Genomic DNA, 16826 nt, shown 5'->3' on the forward strand with positions numbered 1-16826 from the left:
TAAATAAATCAATTTCCTCACAAGTTGTTGGTAACGCTCTTTATCTGTAGGGATATCAATTGATTTACAATCTAACATTCCAATCTCTGCAAGTAAATCCAAAATATATTTTCTTTGAGACAGAAAGATACAATGTTTAGATCTGGCAACTTCAATCCTAAAAAAGTACTTCAAATCACCCAATGACTTCATCTCAAACTCGGAAACCAGATACTTCAGAAGATTTTCATTTCTGCCTAATCATCTCCGATCACAATCATATCATCAACATAAATAATTAAAGCTGTTAATTTACCTTTATGACGCTTTAGAAACAACGTATAGTCCGAGTTACTCTACACAAATCCAAATTTCTTTATAGATGCTGCAAATCTCCTAAACCACGCTCTTGGAGACTACTTCAATCCATATAAAGACTTCCGCAGCTTACACACAACACCCTCCTTATAGGTTACAGGAATATCATGAGGGAGATCCATGTAAATCTCATCCTTGAGGTCACCATGTAGAAATGCATTTTTGACATCAAATTATAATAAGGGCCAGTCGCGGTTAGCCAGGAACAATAGTACACGCACAGTATTGAGTTTTGCCACTGGAGCAAAGGTCTCCAAATAATCCACTTCATAGGTCTGAGTATAACCATTTGCTACCAATATAGCCTTCTAATGGTCAATGGAACCATCAGCTTTATACTTCAAAGTAAACACCCATTTGTATTCAACAGCTTTCTTCCCTATTGGCAAAGGAACTAAATCCTATGTTTTATTCTTGTTCAAGGAATCCATTTCAACATTTATGGCTTCCACCCATTTAGGGTTAGATAAAACATCCTTCAGCTTAGTTGGCACACATACACTAAATAATTGACATAAATATGATGCATATGACTTAGACAAACAATGAGTTGACACATAATGGCTAATGGAATATTTAAATTTTGCATGTATATCAGGAGAATATTGTACTTTAGGTTTCCCACGAGTGGTTCGTGGGGGTAACTGATAAGTTGACACAAATAGATCATTAGAAATTACCTCACTTGATTCACTATCATGAGTATATTGGGGCATTAGCAGAGCAAAGAGGGTATTGCATCGAACTCATCCATACAAGAATCATTGTCATTATTTTCAGATCTGACGGGTCACTTACTTGGTGTGGTGGTTGTTTCGACACCGAGAGCACTGCTTTATCTTGGATATGAGCGTAGTCGAGTTCCAAAATGCGATCAGTCATTTTTTCACGAGGGACGACAAGTTTCATCTTCAGATATAGGCGACCATTAACTTGCTTCGATACTACAAGTCGTTTCCTTCCTGAGAGGAGTATCTTTAAACACATCATTCTCCAATTCAAGACTCTCCAATTCACTCCCCTTCTCCTCCTGAATTGGAGAGGAGAGAGAGACATAATAAGGCACTTTTTCATGGAAAGTCACGTCCAAAGTAACATGCAACTTCTAGGTAGGTGGATGATGGCACTTATAACCTTTCTAAATAGAAGAGTAACCAATAAAGACACATCACAGAGCACAATGATCAAGTTTACTCTGTTGATGAGAGTAGATATGAACATAGGCAACACACCCAAAAACTTTAGGGGGCAACTTGGAGACTAAGACAAGGGAAACATGGTCACCAAACTGATGCAGTGAGTTTAGCAAATACATACATGGACCATTGGGATCACGTTCGCGTATGAGGAAAGTCTTAATAACCTATATTAAATAAGTGTCTGAAATAAGTGTCTCTTCGTATGTGGGAGTTATGTAGGTTCATGAATAAAGTTATGAAGAGTCTTTTCATCTTTGTGAGTTATGAGGAGTTATCTCATCTTGATTGAGAGACATTTATAAATAATGCATGAAATTGTAAGAAAGGCATTGATGTTTGTTATTGAATGAAGATTGAGATTTTTCTCTCATCTCTTTACTCTTTTCCTGGGTATTCTCAGAATTAACATATTAGAGTTTAGTTCCGGGCATTCTTAGAATCAACGGAATTAAAATTATATATTTTGTTCTTGTTCCGCTGCACCAGTTGGTATCAGGCGGGCTTTTAGCTTGCACTTCGAAATCCTTGTGCCCAAAAAAAAAAAAAAAAAGTCTAGCTCTATGGCTCCAAGAGGCGGAGGCCGCGGTGGACGACAAAATGCTGAGGATGTAAGGTACGCACGTTTGGAGGAACGAATCCAGCAATTTGAGGAGCGGTTTGACATGATCGCAGAACAGATTACTGCACTGAATATCGAGAACCGATCTCAAAGTCGTCATGAAGATGAGGAAGAACATTATGAAAGTGAAGAAATTGAAAATCCATTTGGGAATCATAGACAGAGAAGACATGTCCCTCCACGAGATCATGGACGATGGGAGTCAGGTTTCAAACTCGAAATTCCAGAATTTAAAGGATGTTTGCAGCCAGAAGAATTCTTAGATTAGGTTGCTGCAGTTGAAGAAGTTTTGGATTTCAAGGATGTGCCACAAGACAAGCGGGTTCCCTTAGTGGCTACTCGATTTCGAGGCAGAGCGGCTGCGTGGTGGCAAGCAACTGAAGCAAACTCGAGTCCAGAAAGCAGAAAATTGATACGTGGGAAAAATTGCTAAAGTATATGCGATCCACATTCCTTCCACACAATTATTCCAGAACATTGTATCAACAACTCCAGAACTTGCGGCAAGGTTCTCGCTCTGTCGATGAATACACAACAGACTTCTATCAATTGATTGCCCACATTGATTTGGGAGAGTCTGAAGATCAGTTGGTATCTCGCTATATTAGAGGTATGAGAATTCAATTTCAAGATTCATTGAATTTATTTGATCCTATTTCTGTTTCTGAAGCACACCAGCGAGCTTTGCAATTAGAAAAGCAAATGAATAGAAAGCCAGGAATGCAAGGTAGTGGTAGTAATCGCCAGAATACCTCATCCCCAATTCAGTCTCGAAGTGTCAATTCTCAAGCACCAACTGAAAACCACCAGTAAACCCTCCACCTACCCGTACAGCTATTAGCGGAACCAGTGGAGCTGCAACATGCTGTTTTAAATGTGGTGAACCTGGGCATAAAATGGCTTACTGCAAGAAGGGAGATCGATCACGGGAAGGGATTATTCATTGACAGTGAAGACACACCAACAGACGAGCAATATAATATTGAACAAGACCCCAAGTTTGATAGCCATTATGACGATTTTGAAGAAGAACATGTTCATGGTGATAATGGTCCTTTATTAGTGGTTCGAAGGGTTTGTCTCACTCCACGAGCAGCTGATGGTGATTCATGGCTTCGTAATAATATTTTCCAGTCCACATGCACAATTAGGGGCAAGGTTTGTCGACTTGTTATTGACTCTAGTAGCTGTGAAAATGTAGTTGTTGAAGAGGCAGTTCAAAAGTTGGGATTGGAGACAGAGAAGCATCCTCATCCTTACAAATTATCATGGTTAAAGAAAGAAAATGACGTAAATGTTTCAAGACGCTGTTTAGTTTCTTTTTCCATTGGTACTAAATACCAAGATCAAGTGTGGTGTGATGTTATCACTATGGACGCGTGCCATATTTTGTTGGGGAGGCCGTGGCAATATGACAGGGGTGCAATTCACGATGGAAAGAAGAATACATATAACGTTTTGATTGGCAAGACCAGACTTGTCTTATTTCCCAATAAGGAGATTGTTTCCAAGCCATCAATAACTGTGGAAACTAATACTCTATTAACAAGGAGACAGTTCAGTGATGAGATTAAAAAATCAGGGATTGTTTATGTGTTGATTGGAAAAGAATGTGAAAAACAACATGGCATCCCAGAAGCAGCCCAAGGTTTGATTGCAGAGTTCCAAGATATATTTCCAAGTGAGCTTCCTAGTGGTTTACCTCCACTTCGAGAAATACAGCACCAAATTGACATAGTGCCTGGTTCGACTTTGCCCAATCGACCACATTATCGCATGAGTCCCAAAGAACATGAAGAACTTCGTCGCCAAGTGGAAGAGCTTCTATAAAGGGACACATTCGGGAAAGTCTTAGCCCTTGTGCAGTACCCACCTTACTCACACCAAAAAAAGATAGCACATGGAGGATGTGTGTGGATAGCCGTGCAATTAACAAGATTACAGTCCGCTACAGATTTCCTATTCCGCGGTTGGATGATCTTTTGGACCAATTGAGTGGAGCAACAATCTTTTCGAAATTGGATTTGAAAAGTGGGTATCACCAAATCCGTATACGGCCTGGTGATGAGTGGAAGACGGCGTTTAAAACTCGTGATGGCCTATACGAGTGGTTGGTAATGCCTTTTGGGCTCTCTAATGCACCAAGCACTTTTATGCGTGTGATGAATGAAATTTTTCGTCCCTTTATTGGCAAGTTCTTAGTGGTTTACTTTGATGATATATTAATTTATAGTGCTAACCACAATCTGCATGTTCAGCACTTGCGAGAAGTTCTGAAAGTCTTGCACAGGGAAAAAATTTTCGCAGCCATGAATAAATGCGTGTTCATGACAGACCGTGTTATTTTCCTTGGATATGTGGTGTCTAAGGATGGAATTTCAGTTGATGAGTCCAAGGTTGAAGCTATTTTAAATTGGCCAATCCCAAGGAATATTCATGAAGTGCGTAGCTTTCATGGGCTGGTGTCCTTCTATCGCCGCTTTATTCCTAATTTCAGCATTCTTATGGCGCCAATAACAGATTGCATGAAGGCCGGACATTTTCTATGGACTGAAGTTGCAACGGAAGCTTTTCAACAAGTCAAGCAGAAAATAACTTCAGCTCTCATCCTCATCCTGCCAGATTTCACTCAACCATTTGAGTTACATTGTGATGCTTCCAAAATTGGCATAGGTGCTGTACTTAGCCAAGAAGGAAGGCCTGTTTTATTTTTTAGTGCAAAGCTGAGTGGTTCTAAGTCAAATTACTCCACTTATGACATTGAGTTTTATGCTATAGTTCGAGCACTTAAGCATTGGAGTTCTTATCTTGCCTACAGTGAGTTTGTTCTTTATTCTGACCATGATGCTTTGAAACATATTAACAGCCAAGACAAGCTCTCCTCTAAGCATGCAAGGTGGGCTGCTTTTATTCAACAGTTTACCTTTGTTATCAAGCATAAATCAGGATCTTTAAACAAGGTTGCCGATGCCTTGAGTCGTCGTTCAACACTCTTGGTTTCTATGCGAAATGAGGTACTTGGTTTTGATTCGTTTCATGAATTGTTGTCGTCTGATCCGTATTTTGGACCAATACTTCCTGATGTTGGTATTGGAAAGCATACAGATTTTGTTTTGCATGATGGTTTCCTATTTAAAGGAAATAAATTGTGTGTTCCTGCTAGTAGCCTACGCTTGAAAATTATTCGAGAATTGCATAATGAAGGTCATTTGGGTCGTGACGAGACCTTGCAGCTTGTGATGAATACTTACTTTTGGCCTTCCATGCGGAAAGAAATCACCAAATTTGTGGAGGGCTGTCGTGTTTGTCAAATTTCCAAAGGTGTCGCTTCGAATGCTAGCCTTTATATGCCACTTCCTGTTCCAAGACAACCATGGACCAACATTAGTATGGACTTTGTCCTTGGTTTTCCACGCACCCAACGTGAAAATGATTCCATTTTTGTTGTTGTAGATAGACTTTCCAAGATGGTCCATTTTTTGGCTTGCAAGAAGACTACTGATGCCATCAATGTTGCTCAACTGTTTTTTCGAGAAGTTTATCGTCTTCATGGGCTGCCTTTGTCCATTGTGTCAGACAGAGACACCTGCTTCCTTAGTCATTTTTGGCGTTGTTTGTGGCGTCTATCTAACACCAAACTTGATTTCAGCAGCGCTTACCATCCACAAACCGATGGACAAACCGAAGTCGTGAATCGATCTTTGGGTAATTTATTACGAAGTTTGGTGGGTGAACATCTAAAGTCTTGGGATCAGAAATTATATCAAGCAGAATTTGCTTTTAACCGCTCAGTTAATCGCAGCACTGGCTTTAGTCCATTTCTTGTCAATTATGGCTACAATCCCCGAGCTCCAATTGATTTAGCCCCTGTTGCTGATTTAAAGAGAGTTCATGGCAAGGCTGAAGATTTGATTTCACAACTCCAAAAGTCCATCGCACAACACAACAGCGCTTGGTGGACGCTACTAGCAAGTATAAACATGATGCTGATAAGAAGCGTCATTTTATGGAGTTTAATGTTGGAGATTTTGTTTGGGCCATTCTTACCAAGGATCGTTTTCCTGTTGGTGAATATAACAAATTGGCTGCTCGCAAAATTGGACCTGTGGAAATTCTTGAAAAGATTAATCCGAATGCTTACAGATTGAAGCTTCCCAGCCATATTCGCACGTCTGATGTGTTCAATGTGAAATATCTTGTTCCTTTCCGTGGCTCCAACTCCGATGATGATCCAAATTCGAGGGCGAATTTTTGTCAACCCAGAGAGGATGATGCAGTGAGTTTAGCAAATACATACATGGACCATTGGGATCACGTTCGTGTATGAGGAAAGTCTTAATAACCTATATTAAATAAATGTCTGAAATAAGTGTCTCTTCGTATGTGGGAGTTATGTAGGTGCATGAATAAAGTTATGAAGAGTCTTTTCATCTTTGTGAGTTATGAGGAGTTATCTCATCTTGATTGAGAGACATCTATAAATAATGCATGAAATTGTAAGAAAGGCATTGATGTTTGTTATTGAATGAAGATTGAGATTTTTCTCTCATCTCTTTACTCTTTTCCTGGGTATTCTCAGAATTAACAGATTAGAGTTTAGTTCCGGGCATTCTTAGAATCAACGGAATTAAAATTATATATTTTGTTCTTGTTCCATTGCATCACAAACACATCATGTGGAGTCTTGAAATCAAGAACCAGTTAGGAGTATGATTAATCAAATAGGCAGCAGATAAAACAACATGCCCCTAAAGATGATGGGGAACAAACATGTTCAACATAAGGGAGCGAGCGGGCAACTTCAAGTAACTAACGATTCTTGCGTTCAGACACACCATTCTGCTGAGGAGTAAATGAGGTTGTCGTTTGGTGAAAAATACCTTGAGCACGGAAGAAATATGTCAAAGTGTTATTCACATATTCGTCTCCTTTATCAGTCCGGAATACTTTGACCGGAGTATGAAACTGAGTAGATACCATAGTACAGAACTCTGGACGGATGGAAGCAACATCATGTTTATTTTTCAACAAGAAAACCCAAGTGAGTCAGGTACAATCATCAATAAATGTGACGAACCAACGAAATTCGTTCAAAGAAACTCGAGCCAGACCCCACACATCATAATGCACTAAATCAAAAGGTTTTGCAGCTTTACTGTCACTCAAAGGAAACACAATGGGATGACTCTTGGCCAAAATACATGTTTCACACTTAAAACTGAACTCATCACAAGAGTGGAATAAAGATGGAAACAGACGCTTAAGGTAGCCAAATGACGGGTGTCCCAAGTGACGATGTCATAACCAAATTTGCTATTTGTCTTTGACACTGCAACTTTGAAAAGTATTAAGGCATGATCACGAACTGGTGCAAAAGGCAATGTCAAATAATATAACCCCCCTTATCCGTTTACCATGCTCAATCGTCTTTTGAGTCTTGAGATCCTGAAAAGAGCAATGTGTAGGATAGAAAGTAGCAGAAGCATTAAGTGTATAAAGTAATCAACCAACAGATAACAAGTTACAATGAATATTAGGAATTAGAAACGCACGAGACAAGGACAGAGTAGTAGTGAGAGAGATTGTGTCCTCACCAGTAATTGGAGAGAGCAAGCCATTAGCACTAGTTATGTATGGATCACGGGTGTTACTATACAACTCATCAAAAAATTTAGCATCATAAGTCATATGATCAGAAGCACCAGTGTCAATTATCCAAGTATTGGAGCCAGTACTTGGAATAGAATCAGAAACACACAAATTTACAAATTTAGCAGCAACAACACTAACAATAGAGTTATCACCCATGATTGCAGCAGAAACTTAACAAATCATGGCAGAGTATACAACAGAACACAGCAGAGACACAAATACTACATATGCACAAACATAGCAGAGTACACAGCGGAACACAATAAAGGCACAAATACGGCAGATGCACGAAGACATGTCATGTCATTATATAACATACATACATATATTATATATTATATAATATGTATATTATAAAATATACATTGGTATAATTAATACATATACATATATATCATAATATATAATATATATGGGTGTATTATAATAATAATATACGTGTATATATGTATATAAGTTTATACATGTATACATGTGTATTATAGTATATGCATATATGTATATTGTAATATAATATATTAATAATAATATATACAGGTATATTATAATAATAATATATGTTATTATTATTACAATATAATATATGCATCTTATACATTGGTGAGCATGAAACTAGTAATCCTCTCTTTCCACATAGGTTTATTAGTCCCCTCCTAAAGAAGTGTTTTTGGTGAGCCCGGAATTAGCAATCTCATTTAATACTAGGACAATATGAAACAAACATGGGACTAAATTTAGTCTAAACCAGCCCAAGCCAAGCATATGTAACAAACAGCCTCATAGATTACTAAAATATAAAGAGTGCTGCTATTTACAACCCCCCTGGCCTATTTCCTCACCCACCTTATTTTCAAAAAATTTAAAGACAAATTTACCCATTTATAAAATGACTTCTAAGGACTCAAATGAATTCTTTTGTTTGTAGCCCTTCTTTTATAATTTCCTTGGACTCTTCATTTTCTCGAGTTCCGAATTTTAATTTTATTTTCATAATTTCGAAAAGAAAAAAAAATTAACGAATTTCCCCCTTAGGGTTTTTCAGTGGTTTAAGGTTAACTTTTTGTTCGAGACTAATTTTGAAAATTTTCTTCGTTCTATTGTGTAGAGCTCGCCTCACGAGTTTGTAGTCATATAGTAGGTTCAAATCGAAGTTTTAACGATAAAGTTATGATCAACGAAAGTGCAGTGGCATAACCATAATTTTCGAGAAGTCAAATTCTTAAAAATCATATTAGATTCTCCCCACTTTATCTTTCCTCTATCTCCCCTCTCACGTGCTCTCTCGAACAGTCACATAACTTCCAGCCACCAAATCCTCACCGTCCAGCCACTGTTGGCCATGATTTCTGCACGAAACTTCTTCTGCTCTTTCTCCTCTACCATTCCCCTAAATAATCATAGCCTTAAACGCCTTGTATTGCCAAAAATAACGATCAAAAATCCAAGCAGCTACCCTGAATTCATAGATTGTAGCTGTCTAACAAACACATTCCTCCTCAGCCAACCCACCAGGGGACTAATGTAATACCCTAATATGACTAAACTAGCTTTTTATCTGAAAACATTCCACTTGTAAGGTGGCAAAAGCCTCACTAACGTAATTCTATAGCCTTAACCAACAGTATGCAGGTAATTTCATGGTCCTTCACCATAGCAGTTAGTCCTAATTTCGGTCTCGGAGCTACCTTGGGGAAATTCGAAGGGATGCAAATCAACCATGTCGACGACAAGACCTCCTATGACCACAAGTTCGCTGCACCTCATAAAGTGTGCCCATGTCCTCTTAAAAGTCACGTGTAAACCACCTAAATTAACACCTGACCAGATGGGACTACTGTCGCTTGTGACAGGCTACTCTGCCCACACTCGCCCCCTAGTAAAAGCGTGAAGTCATCATGAGAAGAGGACGTGGTATAGCCGTCCGGCTATACTATATTTTTTTGGGAAAAAAAGAAATCCCTCAATCATTTAGGCTCCACGTGTCAAAGATAGGTATAAATATGAAAAAGAGGACCCCTTATAAGGCGCCACCAAAAAATTACTTTTTTGTTTTTTGTTTTAGATCTATAATCACCTCCTATATTCAGAACAACTTTCAACATTACGGGCAACCCACCACATGCAGCCGTGATCGGATACAAGCAAGACAATCACTTCCGGCAAAGGCCTTTTTTTTTGTATCAGCCCTTTCCCACGTCTCTCTCTGAAGTGCTACCATAGTGGTATGAGGAAAGTATACATATATGAATTATGATGTTGACAATAATGCTTAAACACACCGATCAAAAATAACATTCAACGCTCAAAAAGCTGACTCAGAAACTAAAATTCATGTATTCCTCTAAAAGATTTTATTGTCAATAAGCAAATGATTACTTTTGCCAGATCATTAAGAGAAAAAGGCATTATCGTAGACACCTTCACCTAGAGCATAGAAAAAGAAAAGGAACTCCATGTACATCAATATAATAAATTGGGCGTACAACTTTGTATACACTTTTGAAAGTTAAAGGGGCAACAAAACTCAATCAATGCGTGGTCAAGGATGTATTTTGTCTGGGTTTTTCATTTTTCTGGCCCGAAAGGGAAAACAAAGTATAAATGTATTGCATGGTGCCGCCAAAAAAGCCCTCCCTAAAACCTTACAGTTTCACTCACAACTCAGCTATGGGCCATGGCCGTCGGCATTGGCAGAACACATCAATGTTTTATGCTTAGACACAAGGGGTGACTTCATGTTGGTGGCTGCCATGTTCCTGGCCTGAATGTTTGACCAGATCCTGTTGGCTCTGTAGACCTGGAAAACAAAAGTTCAACAATGTAGAATAATCAAACGATGTAGAATAGTCAACACAGCGTGCATTTTTAAGGGAAGAACTAGGAAAACTGAATTCATTGTAATGTATCAGGTCACTTTAAACTTATAGGTTTTAGGTCTCTTTGTATGAAGATTTAAGAGCAAGGAGATCTACAATTCCCCTCATTAGTATATTGTTTATGATTTCAAGGTGTAAGTAGTGATGGTTGCACAAACACGCAGATGAAGAATATATCGAACATACTCAGGATCTTGTTTTGCTTTCTTAGCTTCTTTCTCTTTGGAGTTCCTGCCATATTAACAAGCACAACAATGTAAGCATGAAGACATGAGCATTCCCACCCCCACCTAACATAAAGAAACATGAAATACTGGTGAAAAAACAAACTTGAGCAGGACTGCAGGTCAGGGAGTTTTGTTCCTCTATTTTATTTTTCTTTGGTAATCACGGTTCAAGAAGAAACTGGTTGGGTATATATAAGAAAAATAAAATGCTTGTACTCTTTTTAAAAAGTAAATACAAAGCAACTACATGAATAGTACACGCGTGTGTAAATCTTAGCAGACCTACCTCACTCCTTCCATCGAAACAGATTCTTCCTGATTTTCATCACCTTTGTGAACAAACAAGGAAGACAAACATAAAAAACCAAATCAACTTAGCATAATCTAGCTAAAAAACAACAAATTAATGTGACAAAATTGTAATGCGCCACAGAATCAATAGCAAATAAAGATTCTGCAATCTGAAAGATGGCCCTAAAATAAAAATCCACATTCTAAGAAACCTTTCTGTGGAAAAGTACATTACTCTGGCATAATCTACCTAGAAAGAACAGTAATTAACCCAACAGTTAGTAATGCAAGATAAATACTGAATGATTATGCAATCTGAAGGATATACTTCAAATAAAAATCTTCATCCTAACACCTAAGCAACGTGTATGTGAAGGCGGGAGAGGATAAAAGACAAGTTACCTTCAGAAGGATCACCAAATTGCCGAATGAAACTTTTCAAATCTGGACCTCCAACTTTATCTATACACAGAGTATAATCATGAATAATTGCATGAGCATAATGGCATAGATACCACCATAAAAGGTTCCAGTAAGAAGCTGACCAGTGTTGATGACTTTACGTGCACTGCCTTCTCTTGCTTTCCTTTCCTCTTCTTCTTTCTTTAGAACTTTACAAAATAAAAATAAATAAATAAATGTTTTTTTAAAGTATCTGTATTAAACTGAAAAGTGTAGTAGAGCAATCAAACTTATAAGTTAGTGACACCAGTTTCCACTAAATCTTAAAATTACCAGCCTTTAGACGGGAAAAAAAGGTTATATAGATAACAGACATGCCATTTTAAGGAGATAAACATGGTGAGGAGGTGGAGGGACTTTGTGGATCACTTTTTCATTCCTCAGTAAAAAATGCAACAACAACAGAATCCAGTCATTGAATAAAATCCCATTCTGAATCCAATTAATTTATAAAAAATTTATGGCTGATACCATTGTGAATCCCCATGTTATTTGCAAGGTGATTGAGGTTGAAACATAACAATCAATCCAAAGATACGGAAAACAGTCCATTTAGAGTAATCTCTTGATTAAAAATAAAACAGAACAGTTATCACACATAAGATTTGAAAGTAAGATAACTTCTGATTTTGGCGCTATTGGCAGCATTCAGGTATTTACCACTAAGAGGCATATTTTAAGGCAGTTGGGATAGTTATGTGCTACTGATGAGGGGTAATCTTGTACTACTAGCCACTATATTTTCTTATTTTGGGATATTATAACAGACGCATACTACCTCAATATGCAATTAATGCATGACTTCATTCACTTACCTTACATTTTAAACGATGCTCCTACAAAAGTCACAAGTTGAATATTGATTTTGTAATAAAGATCTTTTTTAGTAAACCTACAACTCGATGGTTCAAAAAGAGCCAGAAAGTAGCAGAAGAAACCAGACAAAATTGTTAACTAATGGCAGAAATGACACATACGAGCAACATTCTGCCGGACACGTTCACGTCTTGCTTCCAAATCCATCAGTTCCTGGAGGCATAGAAAGAAAAAAAATGTCAGACGGTAGAAATGAAGCGGAAATCCAGAATGTATCTTAAGCAAGATATCATTATGAGGAAAGAAAATAGTGTCCATGATAGCATGAGCATCTGGGAAGATTTGTCAATGGTGATTTTATATTAGACGATGGCAGACAAATAATCCACCTTCTTTACCAAAATGTTTTGCACAAATTTCTCTTTTTTTTTCAAATTAATGGAAGAAGGGAAATTAATACACCAAGGAATTAAAGAGAAGCAGATGTCTAGATTACCTCTGGTGTTGGAGCCCTTTTCCGCTGTCCGTTGAGCCAACATATCCACTCAACTAATATGATCAAAGGGTGAACATAAAGGTAGTAGAAGAAACAATGAAGCCATAGAAACAATGAATGCAAACTTTTCCAAATCGAAGTGTATAGTATCTCTAAGATACCAAAACAAGTTAAACTGAACAAAAGCTGTACTAACTCAAAAGAATTACCTGGAATAGAGGTTGGGTCCTCCTCCCTCTTGAATACCACCCATCTTTTCTCTTTCACTAGTGCGTCAAAGAGAAGGGGAGAAAAGGAAAAATAACAAAACACGAATATTAGTTGTACTTTAATTGAAGTGAATTGACAACATAATATTAAATCCCGCACAATTTACATATACAGCTTCATGTTCTTCAAGCTATATCACATGAACTCTATCATGCCACAACTCAATACAAAGGAGTATATTCTCGTATTTGTGGTACTGGATAACTTCTGGGTACACTTCACTAGTTCGTGAGCAAGAAGTATATTCTCCAAGATTTTCCTCCCTTGAACAAAATTCGCTTGATTCATACTGATAAAATCTGGTGGAAATTTCTTGATTCTGTTGGTCAGCGTCTAAGGGATACTTTTATAAATGAGGTTGCAGCAAGAAATGGGTCGGAATTGACTCAATCATTCTATGATCCAGGCAAGTTACCAGGAAGGTGAATGCCACTTCTATAATCTTAGTTCCTAAAGTGAAGAATCCTTCTCAAATGAGTCAATTCCGACCCATTTCTTGCTGCAACCTCATTTATAAAAGTATCCCTCAGACACTGACCAACAGAATCAAGAAATTTCCACCAGATTTTATCAGTATGAATCAAGCGAATTTTGTTCAGGAGGAAAATCTTGGAGAATATACTTTTGCTCACGAACTAGTGAAGTGTACCCAGAAGTTATAAAGAGAAGAACTGAGCGACAAATGGAAGCTTTCCTACAGGAAGGTAAAGCTACTGATATGAAGGAGAAAAAGAGAAGGTGGTTGAAGATTTAGAAATTCGAAGACCAAAATAAGGCCTCAATTGTAAGACATATTTGGAAGTTGGAGTATGTATGCCCTGGCTGGTTCCTGTGGGTGGCCTGGGTAAGGAGTTATGTGCTGCAAAGCAAGGATTTCCATATTTCTAATAAACCTTGTCAATGTTGCTCAAGATGGAGGATGATGCTAAATTTAAGACCTCCTGCTACAACCTTTTTTATTTATTTTCAAAACGACCTCATCCTAGAAGATTTCATAAGTATCATTAAAAAAATAATAATAAAAAAAAGGTAGAAAAACTCATCTGTCGCTTGAACAGCATCACGAGAGGCCTTTATTGGATTCTGTTAGGACAAAGACTTATGTATTATGCAGCTAGCTCTATAAATTCTAAAGTTAGCTCAGTGACTTTTGGTGTCCGGCAGACGCCGGCCAATCATTCAGCCCAATCAACCTGCGGCTATCTTCTAATTCAGCCCAATCATTCCATTGAAGACCATGTTTCTGCTTCCCAAAGCATTCATTTGTTACATGGTTAGCAATTCAAGACATTTTATCTACTGAAAAGAGAATGAGTTTCATGGAAATGCATGTGGTTTAAAATGTGTATATTTTTTTCATCGGTTCTTTGAGAGAAAATGCCACCTCTTTTGCACTTGCAGCTTCACCAAAAGTATTGGGATAGACTTGTTGAATGAGTGTCGTCTAAACAGGCCAGTGACTAGTTTTTCTATTGGTTATTAAATTGACATCGAATGGAATCTAACACTGCTGGATTGGAAGAAACAATCAACTATGTAAGGGTCCTACTCACACTGAACTGCAGATTGTGCAAAAGATCATTGAAGATTTTTGTTTTAAAGTTGCTGGGTTTAGAAATGTTAAAGGTTCTTCTGCTACTATACTTCTGTGTGAGTATGCAGTTCCCTCGGACATTTTCCGTCAGTACTTGTAAGGGCCTAATTCCTCTTTTGATTTGTTTTCTGTGATGCAGTATGTGCAGCTTTAGTTCTGTTTGTAATGTGTTTATCAGTATGAAAAATTCTTACTAATAAGAGAAGACACATTTAATTATACTCGCATACATTTTCTTGTCCAAAGACAACATAAAATTATAAGAACAACGCAATTACCAAGTTAGCTAATGCAATCATAAATCACAATAGTGTTCATTCATGCCTCAAGAAATTAATGCAATTCCTTAAAACCCCATGAAGCAAAACTTGAAGTACAATGCATAGTCATGACAACCCAATTGGTTAATTCAACAGATAGAACACAACAGAGTATAATGATAAAAACAAAGATTCAACACAATCTGAACAAGACCCATGAATCAAAATTGCAGCAAAAAGAATAAGCAACCAATAAAAAAACAGATAGAGAGAGAGTAAAGAGAGACACATACTGATGCCATCAACCTCATCTTTTTTGGCGAAGTAACGGTTGCCAGCTTTGTCCATTCCCACCATAGTCCTGTTGGTGAAGAACCCAGCAACCCTCTGAAAAAACTTCGACATTTCTCTTCCCGAAATCCAATGAAATCTCAAATGGGCTTCACTTCGCTATCAGTATATTGCCATCACCAGCATCTTCTTTGATGTCCCTAAATGTTTAGCTCTGTTCGACAGTCGTTTGCAGTTTGCAGGGTTATAGAAGAAACAAATTATGGGTTTTAGTTTGAATCTACGACAGCATCGTCCTCGGCTCCGTTTAACTTAATCCCTCTGAACCCACGCGCCTCCTCGCCGGTCAAAATAATACCAGTTAAGCCACCTCGTCGTGGTCGTTGTTGGGGTTTGCGATGCAACTTGTACGGTTCAACCCGAATTTTGAACTGTATGGCCGGGTTAGAAGTGTACAAATTAGGTTTAGTTTGGGTCAAATAACCTCTGACCCAAATAAAAATTGGGCTGAGCGTGAATGCAGGTTTTGTCAACTCAAACCCAACCCAATTTGATCAACCGAACCCAAATCAACATTGTTCATTTTCCACTTTGTTTACATATATAGCGACAATTGAGGGCATGTATTGTAGTTTAGCTCGCAATCAACTCTGATATGCCAAATTAAATAGGTGGATGGATAGATGTGTTAGGAATCAGACCTTTCATCTTTTAGAAAGAACAAGTGCAAAATAATACAAACGCAATCGGAAGCACAAAAGTAAATCAATCACTCAAAATTAGAATTCTCATAGTGCTACTAACCATTAGGTCATTTTCCAAATTTAGGTTTACTTATTCTGTCAACCAATGCTCTAGATCTTAATCTAGAACAATTATTTGAATTCTAATTTATAGAGAAAGCTTAACGTATGTTAAGATTTCGATGAAAGGTGATCATATGATTATTGCATAACCACTATATCCATGGAATTTTGATGCTTTTGCTATGTTCACAACATTGAAAATATATTTTTTTAATAGCTAGGAGAGATCAAAATGCTCTTGATTTAATTGTGAGTGCAATATACATGACTGCGTAACATAAATTTGGTTATGCGGTTACTAAGCATGCATATAAAAGTATGATAATTAAAAGAGTAATATCACACACCAAGATTTTTTCCAACTCTTTTTCAAATTCTCTCCCATAAAGGGAGCATGATACTATAAAAGTTTGTATGATTCATATAAGGTTCACTCTATGGAAGAGAATTTGACAAAAGAGTTGGAAAAAATCTTGATGTGTGTGATATTACTCATTATGTGAAAGAATTGATATACGAGTTGGGATAACTCTTTGTGACATGTTTACTTATATGGAATGAGTATTTGAATTAAGAGATAGTTGGACAGGTGAGAAAACCCTATACTTTT

General features: G+C 37.5%; 1 protein-coding gene across 1 annotated transcript; it reads right to left on the reverse strand.

Annotated features, from left to right (window-relative positions):
- Nucleotides 1–10261: 10261 nt before the first annotated feature.
- Nucleotides 10262–15809, reverse strand: LOC103326448 (NADH:ubiquinone oxidoreductase, 17.2kDa subunit). Its single transcript, XM_008228668.3, has 9 exons — nucleotides 15413–15809; nucleotides 13205–13261; nucleotides 12996–13048; nucleotides 12661–12712; nucleotides 11767–11832; nucleotides 11624–11683; nucleotides 11217–11259; nucleotides 10890–10934; nucleotides 10262–10624 (listed from the first exon to the last, which is right to left on the reverse strand). The coding sequence occupies exons 1-9, from the start codon at nucleotides 15522–15524 to the stop codon at nucleotides 10561–10563; spliced, it is 552 nt and encodes a 183-aa protein (XP_008226890.1). The 5' UTR covers nucleotides 15525–15809; the 3' UTR covers nucleotides 10262–10560.
- Nucleotides 15810–16826: the final 1017 nt, after the last annotated feature.

Source organism: Prunus mume, linkage group LG3, assembly GCF_029339155.1.
Source record: "Prunus mume cultivar Tortuosa linkage group LG3, ASM2933915v1, whole genome shotgun sequence".
Lineage (NCBI taxonomy): Eukaryota > Viridiplantae > Streptophyta > Magnoliopsida > Rosales > Rosaceae > Prunus > Prunus mume.